At 44.1% G+C, this 22,283-nt stretch overlaps 1 protein-coding gene across 1 annotated transcript in view; it reads right to left on the minus strand.

Annotated features, from left to right (window-relative positions):
* Window positions 1-20,974, minus strand: part of TMEM26 (transmembrane protein 26) — a 463,214-nt gene extending 442,240 nt beyond the window's left edge. The window contains exon 1 of the mRNA XM_086920080.1: window positions 20,293-20,974. Within this exon, the coding sequence (XP_086776206.1) occupies window positions 20,293-20,483 (191 nt within the window). The 5' untranslated portion in view covers window positions 20,484-20,974. The remainder of the gene's footprint in view (window positions 1-20,292) is intronic.
* Window positions 20,975-22,283: the final 1,309 nt, after the last annotated feature.

Genomic DNA, 22,283 nt, shown 5'->3' on the forward strand with positions numbered 1-22,283 from the left:
GACTCATTTGCTCATAACACGTCATATGGATATGAAAATAATACCAATGATGGAATAACAAAGAAATAAAAAGAACCACATAGACAAAGAACTAAGCCTGCTCATTTAATTGTTTTTGAACAATATCATTTCGAGTGCCTCAGGGATGTATCCAATGACCCATTGGCCACACTCATTTTGAAAAACCTGATTTAGCCATATTAGTCAATGGGAGGTGGATTCTACGGCTAAGTCCCCACTTGCCCATTAGCGAGATTTTCCTTAGCAATAGGATTTACATCGCTAGAAATCTCACAGTATAGATGGGATTCGCCGCTATCGCTGGATTTTTTATCGCTGTGGAGATAAACGTTGGTAATACTGCGTTATCTCCGCGATAAACTCCAGTGATAGGAGGCGCTACAAAAATCACGCTAAGCGCGGTTTGCGATAATTATCTAATATGCCCCAGAGTTTTTACACCAGTACATTTTTGCAGGCACCATGCTTGCACTGGCCATTTGGTGGAGTTGTTCTTTCTACTCTGGTTAGGCAGCATGAATGATGCAGTGTAGTTCCTGTTCTGTTTAAATGTCAGTGGTGTTGCTGCGGCAGTGGTGAATCCTGCCCAGTGTAATGTATGTGTAATGTAGGAAGCTTTGACATTAATACTTCACATTATAGCACTGCACTCAGAAGTGCTTTTTAAAAGAAATAATTTTTAAACATGAACCATTAACGAACTAAGAGGCAGGACTGAAGTCATGTAAATCTTGTACATTGCTCAGATAATTATAGAGTGACATTATAGACTGTTAAATCAAACACAATAGGTTTTTCTACAACTGATATTCTGAACTCGGATATTTAACCCCTTCCATGCTGATGACAGAACGGTTCCGTCATCAGCATCGGTTGAGCTGTGCTGATGACGGAACCGTTCCGTCATGACTCCGCCCGCGCAAGTGTAATGAAGAAAATGGTGCTTTGGTGAAATAAAACATTCGGCCTTGATCACACAATTTAAGGGGGAAGCCAGTATTTTTGATTTCACTTTCTATAAGTGATCCACTAAATGGGTATCTATTAATGTTTCATTATGTTGAGGCTTGGTTTTTAACCAGTGTGCAGTTTTTATATAAAGCATACTTGACCCAAAGGTACTGAAGCGCTTTACAGGAGCACCAATTACATTAGACAGGGTCACATTCATTTTTTCTAGGTACTGCGGAAATTAAGTGATTTTCCCAGAATCACAGGATGTTCAGCCAACACCAATAATTGAACCTGGTTCCCCAGTTCCAAAGTCAGAGGCTCTGGCTGTAACTTCACATCCTGAGTAGAGGGAGGATTGAAGGTTGAAGGCAGTATAAGAATTGTATTTTTGGTCCATTAATCATAGAAATTGTGCTGAAAACTGCACCAAAATAATTGCTCTTACGCCCTACCACTTTTAAATTGCACCAGCCCCCACTGGGAGCCCTCAAGTCCTAAGAGCAGGTTTCTATGCACCAGGCCCAGAACACAGTGGTCAACTGAGTCTTTTTGGAGTCACAAATGCTTCTGCTTTTTATGTCTCTGTGGCACGAAACAGGAGGCTAACCACTTGACACTTCAAGAGCAGTTCCTATCCCTAGATGCCAGCTGTAGCCAGGAGTCATCGATTCTTCTTTTTTTTAAGCTTTCAGGCGACGTTTTTTCTTTTCTTTTGAGATGTTTCCCTCCCAAGTGCAGATGCATTTGAGGAGGTGATGTCGAAGTGTCAGTCTCATCGTGTTTTGTATCCAGTAATCTGAGAATTTCCTGCGCTCACTCCTGACTACCCTCTTGTACTACCCCATCTTCTTTTTCAGTACTTCTTTTGTTGTTTTACTGCCAAAATCATTCCCAGAGCTCTGGATCTCCCTAGACACTCCCCCAGTGCCGGTCCAAGGCCTTATGAGGCCCCGGGCGAAAGGGAAGATGTGAGGCCCCTCTAATTGCATATTGTGTCACAAGAAGTGACATCACAAAAAGTGACTTTCCAGGACTTTTGATCTTAGTTATTTGGCATCACTGAAGCAAACTAATGTGGATATTAGTAACATGGACAAAAAGTAGAGGGGATGGAAAACAGGTGAGCTGCAAATATCCATGAGTGTAACACCTGCTGGCTCCTTGAAGATTAGTTTTAGATGATAGGCATTCAATTATGACAGCATATTTATTGGTTAAATAAATGTGGAAATATAGTAATTTGGATAAATACAGATAAAATTGTCAACAAATAAATGTGGAAAAATACAGACAGAAATGGCAAAAAAATATATACCATAAAACCGGGAGCCCTATTGTTCTTCTAAAGAGGAGCATATGGCAGCCTAAAAATGCCATGCCCGGCTGTGCTGTGCCTCGGCCCTCGCCTCAAACTGTTGTTCTAAATTGGGCTCGAGGGTGACCTAGATGATGGGTGTATTTCATATTCTGATACTAGAAAGAGGTCACAGTTGGAATCGTCAACACTGCAGTATGAAGTTTTTAAGATTGGAGTACATCCCAGGGAACTGCATTTCATTACAGCGAGATTAGCTTTGCTCTCGCTCCCTAGGCAAAATCAATGTAGCATCAGGTATTTTTTTGCTTTCAATGCAGCTTTTGTGAAATTTCACACCCTCTAACCCACAGAAGTGGTGTAAAATGTAACACAAACGGTACCTTGGTAGTGCTGTCTTGGTGTATAGCAGTCCGACATGATTAATAAAATTGTGAATGATATTGTTCTTGTTCAGTAAGGCGAACAAGTAGTCTGCAGGTCCACCTTATCTTTCTGCCAGGGTCAAGATGTGTCAGACATCTAATGTTATGTCTAGTGGCACACTATGGCATGAAACCAGACTGATCCGGTCGAAACATGGAAGTAATCACCTTTGATATGCTGTTGGCCAGTGCTTTCGCTAGCATTTTTAATTCAACTTTGAGAACGGATATTGTACATTAGGATGAATAACGTTGTGGGGGATGCCCTGGAATATGTTTGCCCACTATCTCAGCTAAGAGCAGACCCGCACCCAAGGCCCTCCAATATTACTTCTAAGAGTGGCTCTGTTTTATGTATAAAGCTTTAAAAAAATCAGTGGGGAACTCATTAGGACCTGATGTTTTGCTGGACTGTAGCTGGCCCAGAATTTCTGTGACCTCCTCCCTAATAATCTTCTTGGAGAATCCTCTCTGTGTTTATCACTCACCACATTGCAATACAGCCGATCAGCACGTCTGCAGTCAGCGCCGCTGCCCAAGATTGTCCCTAAAGTATGCCTCAAAAGCATCTCAGTGAAATGGCTTTGTGACACATATATTTTGGCAACATAGGTCCGAAGATCAAGCTGCTGCTTAAAGAATGTTCCCTGATTTGTGCTGATGGGTGGGCCCTAGTGTGGTTACCAGGGGACCTGGAGTCACTCCGGCTGTGGACAGTGACACATGCAGTGTATTGAAATATCACAACACAAACTGTATTTGGTTTTCAGAACATGTCTGTATTAGGTAGCCATTGAATATTCGGTCCCCTCTTTGGTGACAGATGCTGGGACAATGGGGTTATAAGAAGGCAAACATTCATGTGACGTGAGGCAGTGATAGGTATGGGGACTAGGTACACATGACTATATGACTGCATGCAATAGGGGCATGTACATTGTGTAGATAATAGGAAATACATCCCTATATGTAACAATTATTTTATGACAGAGGGTTCTATGTTTTCCCTTAGAGACATAGGCATCACAACTGAACCTTCACCCTTTACATCTGTCGGTGACAGATGCTGAACATAAGCTCCTTTCTTTTTTTTTACAATGCCACTGCCCTCCAACCTGTGCAGATGAAAATATGCAAAGGCTACTAGTGATTGCCATAGATTTCGACTTACAGCCTCTGTCATCAGTCTGGTGGCAGAGGCCACTCCACATGACAGTGAATTCACTACAGTCTAAATCATCTCCTCAGTAAAGTTCTTCTACCTCCTCAGTGTGATGTCCAGTAGAAGGATGGCTCTTGCTGATGTCTGGCGTCACGACGACTTGCAGTACAAGGTTAAGAGAGCAGAGGCCAGGCTCTGGCACATATTTATATGGTTTCTTTTATAATGTTAGATATTTTTACTTCTTACGTCAGGGGCTCAAGAGCAAGGATTTCAGGGCTTGATGAAAACGAATGAAAACCAAACGAATGAAAACGAATGAATGACAAGACGCAGCGATGGACCAGCCAGCCAGGTCTCGTCTTTCTTACCTAAGACCACGTTAACTTTATTTATGCCAACCAAAACCAACGAACGCATCGCGGCCCGTTCCGAACTGACTCCCGACTCCACCCTGACCCTCCTCCTGGCCAGGGAGCGCGCGGCGCATACGTGGTGCATGCTGCGTCACCAGGCCTGTGCGTCACAGTGCTGTGTTAACTGCAGAGCGGGGGCTGGCCAAAATTAAGTCCAGCGCCGTCATTGGTAGCGCTTTCGCGCGCTACCAGATTGACGGCCCTGGGACCCACATCTTTTAACGGCCTGGCCTGGCGCCCACGCACTGCGCATGGCACCACCACCACCACTAAGCTAGGTGGTCACTAAGCTTGGTGGTGGGGTGCGTGCACAGTAACTGCCTCAGTCAGCTGCGCAGCGCGTTTTGACCTAATAATTTAATGTCGGGCCTGCCGGCGGTGGACCCACTTCATGGCGGGCCAGCCGGCGGTGGGCCCACTGCTTTGTGTGGTCTACTGCGGGCCCCCCTGAGATCGAGGCCCTGGGCAGCTGCCCATACCGCCCATGCCTAGGACCGGCCCTGCACTCCCCTATTTAGATGAGGTACTGCCCCCTCTGTTAGTGTCCAAACTGATTTTCTCTCCCACTGGAGTTAGGTCAAGAAAGTCTAGAATGGTCCCGGTAATGACTATAAGCAGGTTTTGCCAGTCACATTTGGCATTGTCAAGTCAAAAGAAAAAATAATAAACCTGTCCTTTGTTCTGCCAACTTTTCTGCCCCAGTCTAGATGTCTAATCCCTATTAAGTGACTAGTTATTGACAGCACCCCCACCTTTCTAAATCCAGAGGCTAAACCTTTGTTCTCTGGGAACCGGGTATTTAGCACACAGTCAGAAATGTGTATTGAGCCTGTGGAGCAGGGCTGAAAGGTACATTGGTTTTAAACAGTTTTGTCCCAAGTAGCACAAAGTACATTTTGTTAAAGTTACTTTACCATTACAATCTACTCTCTTTACTAAATTGGAATTTTGAAACAAAGTAAAAAATACATTTGATTTATTTCTCTAGGGTTATTTCACGGAGTTATAAAATAATTAGGTTATTAATATCTAAGCTAGTTAATGGAAAATGTAGTTACATCTACACAGTAAAAATAGCTTTTGTGTAATTTTTCTCTGTGCAGACATAGTATTCCTAACATGTAGTATGCCACATTTTTTAAATATTAAGCACCTACCTCTTTGAGCTTGCAAGGCACATTACTGCCAATTTTCAAATGTATAAGATAGGTTTTCCTACATGCAAAAGCACGTTTTCCTGCCCAGGGCCGGTCCTAGGCATGGGCGGTATGGGCAGCTGCCCAGGGCCTCGATCTCAGGGGTGCCCCGCAGTAGACCACACAAAGCAGTGGGCCCACCGCCGGCTGGCCCGCCATGAATTGGGCCCACCGCCGGCAGGCCCGACATTAAATTATTAGGTCAAAACGCGCTGCGCAGCTGACTGAGGCAGTTACTGTGCACGCACCCCACCACCAAGCTTAGTGACCACCTAGCTTAGTGGTGGTGGTGGTGCCATGCGCAGTGCGTGGGCGCCAGGCCAGGCCGTTAAAAGATGTGGGTCCCAGGGCCGTCAATCTGGTAGCGCGCGAAAGCGCTACCAATGATGGCGCTGGACATAATTTTGGCCAGCCCCCGCTCTGCAGTTAACACAGCACTGTGACGCACAGGCCTGGTGACGCAGCATGCACCACGTATGCGCCGCGCGCTCCCTGGCCAGGAGGAGGGTCAGGTTGGAGTCGGGAGTCAGTTCGGAACGGGCCGCGATGCATTCGTTGGTTTTGGTTGGCATAAATAAAGTTAACGTGGTCTTAGGTAAGAAAGACGAGACCTGGTTGGCTGGTCCATCGCTGCGTCTTGTCATTCATTCGTTTTCATTCGTTTGGTTTTCATTCGTTTTCATCAAGCCCTGAAATCCTTGCTCTTGAGCCCCTGACGTAAGAAGTAAAAATACCTAACATTATAAAAGAAACCATATAAATATGTGCCAGAGCCTGGCCTCTGCTCTCTTAACCTTGTACTGCAAGTCGTCGTGACGCCAGACATCAGCAAGAGCCATCCTTCTACTGGACATCACACTGAGGAGGTAGAAGAACTTTACTGAGGAGATGATTTAGACTGTAGTGAATTCACTGTCATGTGGAGTGGCCTCTGCCACCAGACTGATGACAGAGGCTGTAAGTCGAAATCTATGGCAATCACTAGTAGCCTTTGCATATTTTCATCTGCACAGGTTGGAGGGCAGTGGCATTGTAAAAAAAAAAAAAGGAGCCCATGTTCAGCATCTGTCACCGACAGATGTAAAAGGTGAAGGTTCAGTTGTGATGCCTATGTCTCTAAGGGAAAACATAGAACCCTCTGTCATAAAATAATTGTTACATATAGGGATGTATTTCCTATTATCTACACAATGTACATGCCCCTATTGCATGCAGTCATATAGTCATGTATACCTAGTCCCCATACCTATCACTGCCTCACGTCACATGAATGTTTGCCTTCTTATGACCCCATTGTCCCAGCATCTGTCACCAAAGAGGGGACCGAATATTCAATGACTACCTAATACAGACATGTTCTGAAAACCAAATACAGTTTGTGTTGTGATATTTCAATACACTGCATGTGTCACTGTCCACAGCCGGAGTGACTCCAGGTCCCCTGGTAACCACACTAGGGCCCACCCATCAGCACAAATCAGGGAACATTCTTTAAGCAGCAGCTTGATCTTCGGACCTATGTTTCCAAAATATATGTGTCACAAAGCCATTTCACTGAGATGCTTTTGAGGCATACTTTAGGGACAATCTTGGGCAGCGACGCTGACTGCAGACGTGCTGATCGGCTGTATTGCAATGTGGTGAGTGATAAACACAGAGAGGATTCTCCAAGAAGATTATTAGGGAGGAGGTCACAGAAATTCTGGGCCAGCTACAGTCCAGCAAAACATCAGGTCCTAATGAGTTCCCCACTGATTTTTTTAAAGCTTTATACATAAAACAGAGCCACTCTTAGAAGTAATATTGGAGGGCCTTGGGTGCGGGTCTGCTCTTAGCTGAGATAGTGGTCAAACATATTCCAGGGCATCCCCCACAACGTTATTCCTCCTAATGCACAATACCCGTTCTCAAAGTTGAATTAAAAATGCTAGCGAAAGCACTGGCCAACAGCATATCGAAGGTGATTACTTCCATGTTTCGACCGGATCAGTCTGGTTTCATGCCATAGTGTGCCACTAGACATAACATTAGATGTCTGACACATCTTGACCCTGGCAGAAAGATAAGATGGACCTGCAGACTACTTCTTCGCCTTACTGAACAAGAACAATATCATTCACAATTTTAATTAATCATGTCGGACTGCTATACACCAAGACAGCACTACCAAGGTACCGTTTGTGTTACATTTTACACCACTTCTGTGGGTTAGAGGGTGTGAAATTTCACAAAAGCTGCATTGAAAGCAAAAAAATACCTGATGCTACATTGATTTTGCCTAGGGAGCGAGAGCAAAGCTAATCTCGCTGTAATGAAATGCAGTTGCCTGGGATGTACTCCAATCTTAAAATCTTCAGACTGCAGTGTTGGCGATTCCAACTGTGACCTCTTTCTAGTATCAGAATATGAAATACACCCATCATCTAGGTCACCCTCGAGCCCAATTTAGAACAACAGTTTGAGGCGAGAGCCGAGGCACAGCACAGCCGGGCATGGCATTTTTAGGCTGCCATATGCTCCTCTTTAGACGAACAATAGGGCTCCCGGTTTTATGGTATTTATTTTTTTGCCATTTCTGTCTGTATTTTTCCACATTTATTTGTTGACAGTTTTATCTGTATTTATCCAAATTACTATATTTCCACATTTATTTAACCGATAAATATGCTGTCATAATTGAATGCCTATCATCTAAAACTAATCTTCAAGGAGCCAGCAGGTGTTACACTCATGGATATTTGCAGCTCACCTGTTTTCCATCCCCTCTACTTTTTGTCCATGTTACTAATATCCACATTAGTTTGCTTCAGTGATGCCAAATAACTAAGATCAAAAGTCCTGGAAAGTCACTTTTTGTGATGTCACTTCTTGTGACACAATATGCAATTAGAGGGGCCTCACATCTTCCCTTTCGCCCGGGGCCTCAGAAGGCCTTGGACCGGCACTGTTCCTGCCATGATTTACTGTGGTGCTTTTAAGCTGCCGTTCATCTGGAGCACAAACGTACTCATTGGAGTCATACATGTTAGTCATATATGTGGGCAGTGTAAAAGCATATTGCAGTCCACATAGGATATTTAACTTCCACTCCACTGGTACAATTTCTTCATCAACCTGCAATGTCCTTACTGGAGAGTTAATTAATTAAGTACACTTATTGATTGAAACCAACCTTATAATACCATTTTAAGAACATGCACCGTGGCATTGGATGACAGTGTAACAGTGGATAGAGTCAAAATAATAGAAAACATAGGGGGGCAAGAAAATGCAAAATGATGATGTGACCACAAAGAAAAGACAATTAGTTATAGTTCTCATATGGGAAGGGAACTCACAGGAAGCATAAGGTGTAGGAGATACCAAGTTACAGGTAGTTAAAGTCATGTTCTAAATGGTTAAATGTTTTGATTTCAATATTTTATTGTATTGCGTTGTACTGTATTTGCATCTAGATAGCGCTTCATTTTCTAACAAAGTACTAAAATGCTTTAGCATTCAGGTAAAAAGCTGCTCCATTGTGTGCACTTGGTTGGAAGGATATTGATGACTGATCCATCAGCAGTACTACTGGAATATGATTAAGGCATATGCACCTATTTGTGAAGATGTGAGAATTTCAAATAACATCTTGCAGATCATGTTAAAATCAAAACCAGTAGCAAGATGAAATCCTTGCAGACAACTTTATTTCTATTAATTTCATGTATGAAAATATTTCAAAAATTCTTTGAAGTTAATTAGGTTTAAATAACTCATAAACTATTATGCATAGACTTAAACAGGCTCTGCCCGATTTTGCATGTGTTCTCTGACACAAGTAGGGTCAAAATCAAGCATTTTTGATATTTGATAAAAATAACTTATTTGAACCTACTTCAGGGTTACCTCTGTCTCTGACTATAAATAAATTTGAATATAGTTGTGTTGAAGAAAATTCCCAGCTAGATGTGCCAAAGGTTCCAACCAACCATTTATTTCTTTACCCATTGATGTTTCACAGTTATTTTATATTTTGGCCTGTATTCTAACGGAATCCCAAAATGTAAATCTAGTGCTCCTCAGGTCCATTTTTAGTAGCTTATCTGAATCCCGGTAGTTTTGAGAAGAGTACCTCTTTCACCTGTACACATATATCCTGTCACCACCAGCATAACAGCAGTTTTTGGAAGCAATAACTGCATTCAGGGTGATTTTTACTGACCCTACTAAGTTAGTTAAGCCCAGTAACCTATGTGACAGGGACCCATTATGTATTTTTGCAATGAAAGATAACATTGGCAATCATATGGTTTCCCACATTAACCCCTTGCCTGCTGGGGTAATCCCCCACAGTGCGGGGGCGGGGGGTCCGCGGCCCAGCTGTGCTCATGACGAGCTCAGCTCGTCATGACTCACAGCGGAGCTGTGCTCATGATGAGCTGAGATCGTCACAGACTCATCCACTCAATAATTCTGTGCGGAGAATTAGCCACGTGTGGGCGGGCCGCGGCAGTTATGACGAGCTCAGCTTGTCATGAGCACAGCTCCACTGTGCCTCATGACGAGCTCAGCTCGCCATGAGCATGGGAGGGGTTAATAATTGTGAACATCGGACTTTTTGAAGGAAAAATGATCATATCCATCTCGTGTGCACCTGCTGTGAGGGCGTATCATAGCAGATCCCAAAATTTCATTGAGTAACCGATGAGTGCAACATGAAGAATGTATGCTGTAACAGAAAATAAAACCTCAAAGACTATCCATCCTTGTTACTTCTTTGTTTTCTTCATGGACTATCCAAGGGAATTTACAAGTGTCCTGCCAGTCCAGTACAGCCCCCTTGGGGACCATTCTTTAGATTACACCTAGCCACCGGTGCTACAGTGCCTGCTGAGAGCAGGACAGGCATTCCCCTACATCAAAATGTGAACCATGATCCATCCTAAGTGTAGACATCTTAAGGTTTCAAAATGGCCTGATTGTAAGTGGCAGTGGGATCCAGCTCAACTGGCCTGGACTGAACATATAGGTCCCGATTCACAGAACTAACTTAAGACATAATCCTCAACTTACTACCAATTTGGTATTCACAGAAGGCACTTGCTCATTTTGGTATTCACAGAAGGCACTTACTCATTTCGGTATTCACAGAAATCATTTAGGATTCCTAAAAGTTAGGAGTCCTAACTTTACTACTCCTAAACTGAGAGAAATCCTAACTTTAAGACTTTCGGTATTCACAGAGGGCATTTAGGAGTCCTAAAGTTAAGAGTCCTAACTTTACTACTCCTAAACTGAGAAAAATCCTAACTTTAAGACTTTGGGTATACACAGCAGGCATTTAGGAGTCCTAAAATTAGGAGTCCTAACTTTAGGTCTCCTAAATGCCTTCTGTGAATACCGAAAGTGTTAAAGTTAAGATTGTTCACAGTTTAGGAGTAGTAAAGTTAGGAGTCCTAAATGTAGGACTCCTAAATGACTTTTTTGAATACCGAACGTCTTAAAGTTTGGATTTCTCTCAGTTTAGGAGTAGTAAAGTTAGAACTCCTAACTTTAAGACTTTCGGTTTACACAGCAGGCATTTAGGAGTCCTAACTTTAGGACTCCTAAATGCCTTCTGTGAATACCGAAATTCTTAAAGTTAGGATTTCTCTCAGTTTAGGAGTAGTAAAGTTAGGAGTCCTAAATGTAGGACTCCTAAATGACTTCTTTGAATATCGAAAGTCTTAAAGTTTGGATTTCTCTCAGTTTAGGAGTAGTAAAGTTAGGACTCCTAACTTTAGGACTCCTAAATGACTTCTGTGAATACCAAAATGAGTAAGTGCCTTCTGTGAATACCAAAATGAGTAAGAGCCTTCTGTGAATACCAAAATGAGTAAGTGCCTTCTGTGAATACCAAAATGGTAGTTAGTTTAGAATTTTGACTGAAGTTAGTTCCCTGGCTCGGTCCCATAGACCAGAGGTCACGAGTAGGACATTGAAGACCTTCATATGAACAGATCTGTTTGAAATCTAAATTAGTGCCTTCCTATTCATGAATCGAATACTGTCTGTTTCCTGTAGCATTGAGTTAAGTTTGATGCTAGGCTGAAGTTCTGCTGGCCTGCCATGCTGCTGTTCACCTTGCATGGAAGCTAACACTCAGCTGAATGAGTTGGGAATGTTGACTGAGAGTGCCAAGATGCCCAACACATGAATTCAACCCCACAAGAGGAGGTGAACTGAGTGGTCACTGTGTTTGGAGGACACACTTTAAAACCCTTTCTTCTTCAAAACTGTGTGACCCCCTCCTAAAATTACATTTTCTTGGCACTCACTATTCTTTGTCAAAAGGTTGAACACCAACAGCACTGGCCCAGGTAGTGGAATATCTGGTCCCTTCTTGGGCTTTGCAGAAGTCTTGCATTGAACTGACATGCTTAGTACCTGGATCCTGAAACAATGAGGGGGTACTTGATAAATGTTTCTCTTTATCTCTGAAGGCATTCAACAATAGTGGAGTTGCTCATTATTGTAACATGCATTGAATTATTTGTGCAACCTATTTGCTTCTTTCATTTTGCCGAACACCATTTCTACTTATTGTGAGAAATAAATTATGGATATTCATTAGGGATATTTACATGCAATACATAAAACAGGACAGGCGCAACATATCGCATACAGACAAAAGAAATCCCATGTAACATTAAGTTCTTGTTAGCGATCTGTTAAATGTGTTCCTAATTAGTCTTCCTAAAGAGCCCACCTGGTAGTTCCTGCAATATATCAATCTCGACCTCTCCGAGAAATAGTATTAAGTCTCGAAGGTTCGTGGTTGAAAATATCTATAGAATACATTTTTGTAAATAAAATGAGGAAAAGCACAACACGGACTAGTCTACTAAGTTCAGCCTCTTCCTCAAGGCCTATTAAGGACTTTACAACAAGTATAAAGAACATGTGAACATTTGCCAAAGACGGAAGAATGGGGGAAAAAAATCTGTCATCTATCGAGCAGTGTCCAAATCAATCCTCATAATACTCAAGGCACTAAATTTCTCCTAATATCTGCAATCATTCCAGTGTCACCACACATCTATTGCGGCTCTCCCCTGACTGCACCTGTGTCGGTGGATCAAGAAGCGCTGGCCCGCTGTCTGTTCCTAAGCCAACAAGACGCCAAACACCGTAGTGCACAGCTTTCCAATCTTTTCATGTTGGTGACACACTCTTTGGAGATGCATCATTTTGGAACACAGTAAGGCAGTGTCGCAAAGACGTTCGGGAGGGTTCTCACTCACTCTGTCTGTCTCCTTCTCTCTTTCTCTCTCTAACTGTCTCCCTCCCTCTGTCTCCATCCCTCTCTCTCCCTCTGTCTCCCTCCCTCTCTCTCCCTCTGTCTGTCTCTGTCTGTCTTTCTCTGTCTGTCTCCCTCCCTCTGTCGCCCTCCTCCCTCTGTCTACCTCCCTCTGTTTGTCTCCCTCCCTCTGTCTGTCTCCCTCTGTCTGCCGCCCTCTGTCTCCCGCTCTCTGTCTCCCTCTGTTTCCAGCCCTCTGTCTCACTCCCTCTGTTTCTGTTCCTCTGTCTCCCTCTGTCTCCCTCTCCCTCTGTTTCCCTCTCCATCTGTCTCCCTCTCCCTATGTCTACCTCTGTCTGTCTCCCTCTCTGCCTCTCTGTCTCTGTCTGTCTCAGTCTCTGCCCCTGTCTCTGCCTCTATCTGTCTGTCTGTACCTGTCTCTGTCTGTCTGCCCCTGTCCCCGTCTCTGCCTCTATTTGTCTCTGTCTGTCCCTGTCTCTGTCTGTCTTTATCTCTGTCTCTCTCTGTCTCCCTCCCTCTCTGCCTGTCTCCCTCTCTCTGTCTCCCTCCCTTTGACACCCTCTGTCTCCCTCTGTCTCTCCCCCTTGCCTCCCTCTCTGCCTCTCTGTCTCTGTCTGTCTCAGTCTCTGCCTCTGTCTGCCCCTGTCCCTATCTCTCCCTCTATCTGTCTGTCTGTCCCTGTCTCTTTCTGTCCCTGTCTCCGTCTCTCTATCTCCCTCTCTGTCTCTGTCTGTCTCTGTCTGTCTGCTCCTGTCCCTGTCTCCACCTCTATTTGTCTCTGTCTGTCCCTGTCTCTGTCTGTCTCCCTCCCTCTCTCTGTCTCCCTCCCTCTCTCTCTCCCTCTGTCTCCCTCTGTCTGTCTCCGTCTGTCTCCCTCTGTCTGTCTACCTCCCTATGTCTCTCTCTCTGTCTACCATAGGTCCCTCTGTCTCCCTCCCTCTGTCACCCCCTCCTTCTGTCTGTCTCCCTCTGTCTTCCCTCTGTCTGTCTCCCTCTCTCTGTCTCCCCTCTTGGTCTCTCTCCCTCTGTCTGTTGCCCTCTGTTTCCGTCCCTCTGTCTCCCTCCCTCTCCCTCTCTCTCCCTCTATCTCCCTCTCCCTCTCCCTCTGTCTCCATCTCCCTCTATCTCCCTCTCCCTCTGTCTCCCTCTGTCTGTCTCCCTCTCTGTCTCTCTCAGTCTTACTCTGTCATCCTCCCTCTGTCTGTCTCCCTCTCCTTCCCTCTGTCTCCCCCTGACTGTCTCCCTCTGCCTCCCTCCCTCTGTCTCCCTCTCTCTCTGTCTCCCTCTGTCCTCTCCTCTCTCTGTCTCCCTCCCTCTCCCTCCCTCTGTCACCGCCTGTCTCCCTCTCTCTCTCTCTCCCTTGGTCTCCCTCTCCCTCTCTGTCTCTGTCTGTCTGTCCCTGTCTCTCCTCTATCTGTCTGTCTGTCCCTGTCTGTCTCTGTATCCCTCCCTCTGTCTCCCTCTCCATCTCTGTCTGTCTCTGCCTCTGTCTGTCTGCCCCCTTCCCTGTCTCTGCCTTTATTTGTCTCTGTCTGTCCCGGTCTCTGTCTGTCTCTGTCTCTATCTCTGTCTGTCTCTGTCTATGTCCCTCTCTCTCTGTGTCTCCCTCCCTCTTTCTCTGTCTCCCTCCCTCTTTCTCTGTCTCCCTCCCTCTGTCTCTATCCCACCTTCTCTCTCTCTCTGTCTCTCTCGGTCTCCCTCTGTCTCACTCACTCTGGCTGTCTCCCTCTCTCTCTCTCTCTCTCTCTCTCTCTCTCTCTCTCTCTCTGTCTACCTCTCTCTGTCTCCCTCCCCCTCTCTCTCTCTCTCTCCCTCTCCCTCGGTCTCCCTCCCTCTGTCTGTCTCCCTCTTGTCTGTCTCCCTCCCTCTGTCTCCCTCCATATGTCTCCCTCCATCTGTCTCACCCTATTTGTCTCCCTCTATTTGTCTCCCACCCTCTGTCTCCATCCCTCTGTTGCCCTCCTCCCTCTGTCGCCCTCCTCCCTCTGTCTGTCTCCCTCCCTCTGTCTGTCTCCCTCTGTCTGTCGCCCTCTGTCTCCCTCTCTCTGTCTCTTTCCCTTTGCCTCCGTCCCTCTGTCTCTCTCCCTCTGTCTCCCTCTCGCTCTCTGTCTCTGTCTCTCTGTCTCCCTCTGTCTCCCTCCCTCAGTCCGTCTCCCTCTGTCTGTCTTCCTCCCTCTGTCTCCCTCTGTCTGTCTCCCTCTGTCTCCCTCCCTCAGTCCGTCTCCCTCTGTCTGTCTTCCTCCCTCTGTCTCCCGCTATCTGTCTCCCTCCCTCCCTCTGTCTGTCTCCCTCTGTCTCCCTCTCTGTCTTCTACCCTCTGCCTCCGATCCTCTGTCTCCGTTCCGGTCTCCCTCCCTCACTCCCTCTCTTTCTCCCTCTCTCGGTCTCCTTCTCTCTCTGTATTCCTCTCTCTATCTCCCTCCCTCTGCCTGTCACCTTTTTCACCTCACCCCAGCTTCCCGGGCACACACAGAGTATTTCGCAGGTCTGTAAAAGGCCATTTACTTGTTAATGAGGCTTTGTTGTGAATCGCCCGGCCCCCACAGAGCGGAGTGTCTCAGAGTCCGCACAGCTGTGGTGGACTCTGAGACACTCTTTCAAAGGAATGCCTATTAATTAATAGCAGTTATGTGCTAAGTGCCCTTAATACTGGTGTCATCCCGCGACACACCCACCATTTGCAGGCGACACAGTACTGTGTCGGGACACACAGTTTGGAAAGCTCTCTCGTAGTGTTTAGTATCTTACTGGCACAGAAACACACCGAGGGCCAACACTCCTTCATCCCTAAACTAAAGTGTTCCCATCAGGTACCCAAATCTTTAGATATTTTTCTGGTATACCCTTGCCTGATATATTCTCTTTTCCATTTATATACACATAAATTTGTTCCGTAGTTCCATTTTGTATTAAGGTGAAGTTTTGTTGCAAGGCCAATGTAGTGCAAAGTGTCTTTCTCCCAGACGGCATCCTATACCCAATAGTAAGCAAGCACAGCGTGCACCATCCCATTTCCTATCATTCACAGTATGCCCAATTGTGAGGATAAATTAATGGAGCGACATAAAACTTGCGTCAATGCATGTTCTACTCACCGTCACAAGAAGTTAATCTCCAGAAAACTCCTCACTATTCTTCCCTGATTCTCCTGCTGGATGATTTCTGGGTCTTCTCCACTAACATAAAACAAGTGGGTACAGAACAGTCCCTGTGCAGGTACATACACATGATAAGGTAGGGCACGACAGTGTAGCAAGTTTGTGAGGAGCCATTTTAGCCTCCTTCCTTTCCGAGTCATCGTTGGGGCCCTATTTCCTCTACCAGTAGGTTCACAAGGCTGCCAGCTTGTATGGTTCATTTACTATGAATGAACAGTATAATTATGATACCCATGCCTACCTAATATATCTACTGTAAAATTTAGCATTTAGAGAGCTAAATTTGTGGAGTTCTGCAAATTCTACTCAGTATTTTTCAAGAACATGTCTTAATTGAAGATAACAGAAGAGTTGGACAGTGAAGTCCAAATGCCTCCGACAGTGTCTGAAAGGATTTAAGGTGTCATGGTGGTCTCCAAAATCATCTAGCCTAGAGATATTGATAAGATCCCATAATTTAAAGCTGTCTTAGTTCTGTTTCTTGTGGAAGATGCCTGCCTTGCATCAATGGTGTTTTGTGTGGCTGCTTTCTCTTTCGGCTGGTCCAGCTCTGCTTTCATCCAACTTACAACTCCCTTAATTGAGAACTAAACAAATCCTGATGTCAAACTTCAGCATTCCATATAGGAACTCAAACCACATAGGAGCTCAAAACAAATGTCTTCAAGGACCACCTCAAGGACAACATGAGACATTTGTCCTTATTTCAACACCAAATTGAACAATATTCAGTCGTTCCCTACTCACAACATTAGGTATGGTGCTCCACTGCTCTCTAGCTAGGTTTGTCCTATATAAGTATTACAACCAAAACTCATTCTTGCAATCAGAATGTCTCAGAAGCTACTGATGCAAATCAGAGCACTTCACACTCTTGCGACATGTACTATGTAATCGGACCACCCAGGAAGTGCTTTATGTCTGGCAAGGAGTGTGGACATTGCTATATAAATACCAATGCAATACAATGATACCTGGGATCAAATCAATGCACCAAATGTTGGCAGACCCTCCTCTGATGTCCATTGGCCAGATATATTAGAGTTGCCTGAAGCTGGTATGTAAATTGTTACATAGATATAATAATATAGACCGGGCTTGCCAGCCACCTGTAAATAGCTCTCCAGTATGCAACCCAGATTATTAAATTAGAAGCTTTTTCTTGGTTAAAATAATAAATATCTACCAATACTGAAAAGCGTGCATTTAACCCCTTCGCTGCGGCGGCTATTCGGCCGCAGCGCAAAGGGGGCGGGGCGGACACGCGGCGGCTGCATGCTGGTGACGGAACCGCTCCGTCACCAGCCTCGGTTGAGCTGTGCTGATGACGGAGCGGTTCCGTCATGGCCCGCCCCGCTCAATAGAACGTTCAGCGCAGGCGCGGAATTCGCGCCGCGCATGAGCGGCGAGCGGGCAATGACGGAACCGCTCCGTCATCAGCACGAGAAAAATGGCCAGCAAGGGGTTTTGTTTTTCTAAGTTATTTACAGCACTGTTAGGACTTGTCAAGGTTTAATCACAGTACCTAAACATGAATTCAATCAGTGGCTGTTAGATTCAATTCAAATGAAACAGAAATCATAAGATGTTACCACACTAACATCCAGCTTTGGCAAAAGTGCTCAATGAAACAAGGAACCAGGGTTTATTGTCTAAAAGTTATTATTGAACTTCAAGGCAAAATATATAAATTTCTGTACAAAAACAATGAACAATCATAAAAAATAGGGTGCATACATGGATATAATGAGGATATTCAAGGTCTTGGTTGCTTTTCCTTGGACATATCCAGATTTAAGTCCAGACTGCTACGTCACAGTAGTTGATTGGTTATAACTCAAAGTCAGAAGAAAATCAAAAGATGACTTGAGACAAACTAGGCAGAATTGGACTGAACAGGTCGACGTTTCGGTCTTATTATGGTTACTCTTAAGACCATCATCAGGACTACAAAGTGGTATATACAATTGATGACCCTTTTTTTTACAATAGAGACGGTGTCAATGAAAGGATCGTGGTGGCACCGGTGCTTGAAAATAGTGCCGCTGAGGTTAGGCACAGGCACAGTAGTGCCTAACCTCAGCGCCACTATTTTCAAGCACCGGTGCCACCACGATCCTTTCATTGACACCGTCTCTATTGTAAAAAAAAGGGTCATCAATTGTATATACCACTTTGTAGTCCTGATGATGGTCTTAAGAGTAACCATAATAAGACCGAAACGTCGACCTGTTCAGTCCAATTCTGCCTAGTTTGTCTCAAGTCATCTTTTGATTTTCTTCTGACTTTGAGTTATAACCAATCAACTACTGTGACGTAGCAGTCTGGACTTAAATCTGGATATGTCCAAGGAAAAGCAACCAAGACCTTGAATATCCTCATTATATCCATGTATGCACCCTATTTTTTATGATTGTTCATTGTTTTTGTACAGAAATGTATATATTTTGCCTTGAAGTTCAATAATAACTTTTAGACAATAAACCCTGGTTCCTTGTTTCATTGAGCACTTTTGCCAAAGCTGGATGTTAGTGTGGTAACATCTTATGATTTCTGTTTCATTTGAATTGAATCTAACAGCCACTGATTGAATTCATGTTTAGGTACTGTGATTAAACCTTGACAAGTCCTAACAGTGCTGTAAATAACTTAGAAAAACAAAACCCCTTGCTGGCCATTTTTCTCTTACAAATCTTGCCCAAGCCCGCAAGGGTATATTGGGTTGCTCACCTTTTTGTAAACCGTCATCAGCACAGCGCACCCGCAGCTGATGACGGAGCCGTTCCGTCATCCTGAATTTTCAGTTGAATTTTCAATAGACACATTCCAACCATTAGGTTTGTCCAGGATAAACATATATTATGCCGGTGCCAATATACCCTTCAGCATGCACGTGCTTTACAAATCCAAATGTTATGTTATATGTAAATCTAACATGTGAGTGATAAATCATGTGGCATTGGGTAGACTTATTACATTTGTGCCTGGGGATTATGCTATGTCTATTATGTATTACCCACGTAGAGACATGACACATTGATTAAGCCTTTTTGCATCACTGCTTGTAGCCCCGTCTGGTTCATTGAGGAGATCACTGTTGATAGTCTTGAATTGCGTCCATGCCAATGTAATCTCGCCCGATCTGGTCACAATTACACCACTAGTGATATTACTACATCGGGAAGATTTTCACAGAGCATAGGTCGCTCTTACTACAGAAATGGATGGAGACCCCTTACAGGCCATATATCAGAGCCCTGGAGGCAAAACTCTGACTATAAAACAGGGTTTATCCCATGAAACATTTTTACTTTGGCATGTGTCTAAAATTCAACAGGACACTATAAAAGTTACTCACACTTAATTCATTTTTGCAACTCATTCATTCACAAAGTACTACTGTAAGATAGCAATTTTCGAAAGCACGCTTCCCTTCAGTTGGAATGAGTTTAATTTTCCTTCATGGCTGTTAAAGATGGAACTTTATACTGGTTTCCTGTATGTACCAAGTGACGTTAGTTTGATGCCAGACGGTGCTGGCACGTGAGGCAGACACTGGCCCCAACACACCTTTCTTTTGGCTTGCACCACTGTCTCCCTGAACAGTGGACCAATTGAATATCACAAAATACACAAACCATGGTCTAGTCTTCATTGCTCTACACCATCAATGATCACATACGATTTGAGTGTGTAACACAAATAAGTACATTACAGCAATACATATAAACACCCAGCTCAGAAAAAAGAACTCAGAAAAGCAAATTACTTTTGATTTTTTTTTTAAGTAATTCTAGTTTGTATTTTTTTAGATGCCAATAAACTGTGATGGGCGAACGAGTACAAAATGTGTCCGTTCTTATGCACATCCCATGTGTAGCTCAGACCCTCAGTGTAGCAGACACTGTTCAAGTACAGCAACCTTCCACAGGTATGTCTTTTTGCATATCAGAGATGTTAGGTGCTGCAAGATTCGAGGAATTGTAACATCAAAAAAACAGACATAACATCACATAACAAATATTTATTGTAGGCTGAAGGTTGTTTGATGTTAGCCAACTTAAAGAATACCACTGAATGGGTCCACTTTAAAATCCGTCACATACGGGGGTGTCTGTAGTAGACAAAGAGTAAATAACAAAAAATACCTGCCATGCAAACATCACAAAACGCCTCCAAAACACAATGTTGCAATAGCAAGACCGAACACACTAATTGGATTTATTGTACAGCCCCACACTAAACTTTCCACCCAGATCACACCTACAGGCAAAGAACAACATATACATCAGCAGAAACACTCACTGGATATATGGGCTGAAAAGTTGGTGGTAAAAAGAAGCATTGGCGCAGAACGACTTACCACTTCAAATCTCTGCCCTTTTTGTATTTCAGCGTCAGGATCATTTCAAGGCACAGGAAAATGTTGAGCAGACCCAGGAGCCAGTAGGTTTTATCCTTGGTGACTTCCGTCACCCTCCACACGGCAAGCAGTGAGTGCAGCATGAAGAGAAGCCTGGTAACGATCGCATTTAAAAACACTATGAGCAGCATGATGCTCTCTCTCTTTGTCTCAGCCAAAAATTTGACTGTTTCTGAGTGAGTTTTGCTCCCCTGCTTCGCGAGGCTGTGAGTGAGTTGAGGCTGTGGGACTTAGCTGCTCCTGCGTGAGTTTGGCTTCCCTGCAGCGCGAGGCTGTGGGACTTTGCTGCTCCTGCCTGAGTTTGGCTTCCCTGCAGCGCGAGGCTGTGGGACTTAGCTGCTCCTGCCTGAGTTTGGCTTGCCTGCAGCGCGAGGCTGTGGGACTTAGCTGCTCCTGCCTGAGTTTGGCTTCCCTGCAGCGCGAGGCTGTGGGACTTTGCTGCTCCTGCCTGAGTTTGGCTTCCCTGCAGCGCGAGGACGCGGGACTTTGCTGCTCCCGGGCGCGTTTACTTCCCTGCAGCGCGTGGCTGCGTGAAGCCCTGGAAAGCTTCGCAGGGCGCACGGTGCAGCGCTGCCTCGGTTCGCTTTTGCCTCTAGTTCACAGTCTGTAAAGTGTCCCAAGACAGTATAAAAACGCCCCTCCCCAAACTTCCTGGAAAGGCTTTTTTTTTATCAAACTCAGACGGTGGAACAGCAGTCCCAGCACAGAAGTTAACGTGGGCTGCACTGACCGATAGTGAAAAACGTTTTGTATGGAACTGCACGACCTCAGTCTGCCAAGCACACAGTAGTTGAGTATATTTCGTAGTTTAACTCGTTAACTGCTGAGGATTTGGTTCCTGTTGTATTATGGTCACAACATTATGAATGAAGCAAGTTGAGTTTAAAATAGGAGTTTATTAAGAATTAACTCCAATGAAAGAAAATCCACCGAGTGCAGCAAGATCTCCAAAGAAGCTGTTGTCCGGTCCGATTTCCAAGTCAGAATGGACCGGACAGCAGCAGCACCAAGGAGATGGAACATAGAATACAGGATCATAAAAGGAATGAAAGTTAAAGGGATACAACATCTTCCTTCGTTAAACATAAAAACAAAATAAAGAAAAATGCTAAATGCAAGCAGAGTAAATAAACAAAATCAATACAAATAATAATCATTAAATTTGGCAGGAATAACCACATTTCTCCTCCTAATACCTGAAGATGAATCTAAAATTAAAGACTTATCATTATGAACATTAGTACAATCATTTGTGCAATTTTCAGAAACATCTTGTTGACTACAATTTGGAATGGCTTCAGAATTAGGTTGAAAGGAACTAAAAGAATTAGAATTATGTTGAAGTTGTTGAACAACACAACTCTGATCAGACACAGATTTCCCAAAATCCCAGAATGAACAATCCAAAAATTCTCTGTCACGCATTTTCTTAGCAATAATGTCCTTCTGAAAAGGTTACATTTTCACAACAGCACTTTTGTTCCACCATCCACGATTTTTTAACATGACTGAAGAATGTGTGACTATTACAATTTGTTGAGGAGAATACTTAGATTCACCTTTTTTGTTTTTTTTTTTGTTTTTTTAACAATGACCCAATCACCAGCAAAAAATTCTTTCTGTACCTTAAGAGGAATTTTAGTAGATGGTTTGTATCTTTTCTCAACATTTTTTCTAACACAATCATCCACGAAACTTGCTTGGACTCAGTCCTCTCGAAATAACCTTTAATGTATTAATCAATATGTTTGTCATACTAATATTTACACTACACCACATTTTTAGTATCTAGGGGAAGCTTACCTATGTGCTTTTACTACCAGTAACTCGAGTGACCTAATATGGCCGCCGAAAATGCGGGATCTTTACTACGCATGTGTCTGCCACACTCACGTGGTGTGACGTACCTCTGCTTTGGTGGGAATCTTTGC

Source organism: Lissotriton vulgaris, chromosome 5, assembly GCF_964263255.1.
Source record: "Lissotriton vulgaris chromosome 5, aLisVul1.2, whole genome shotgun sequence".
Taxonomy (NCBI): Eukaryota; Metazoa; Chordata; class Amphibia; order Caudata; family Salamandridae; genus Lissotriton; species Lissotriton vulgaris.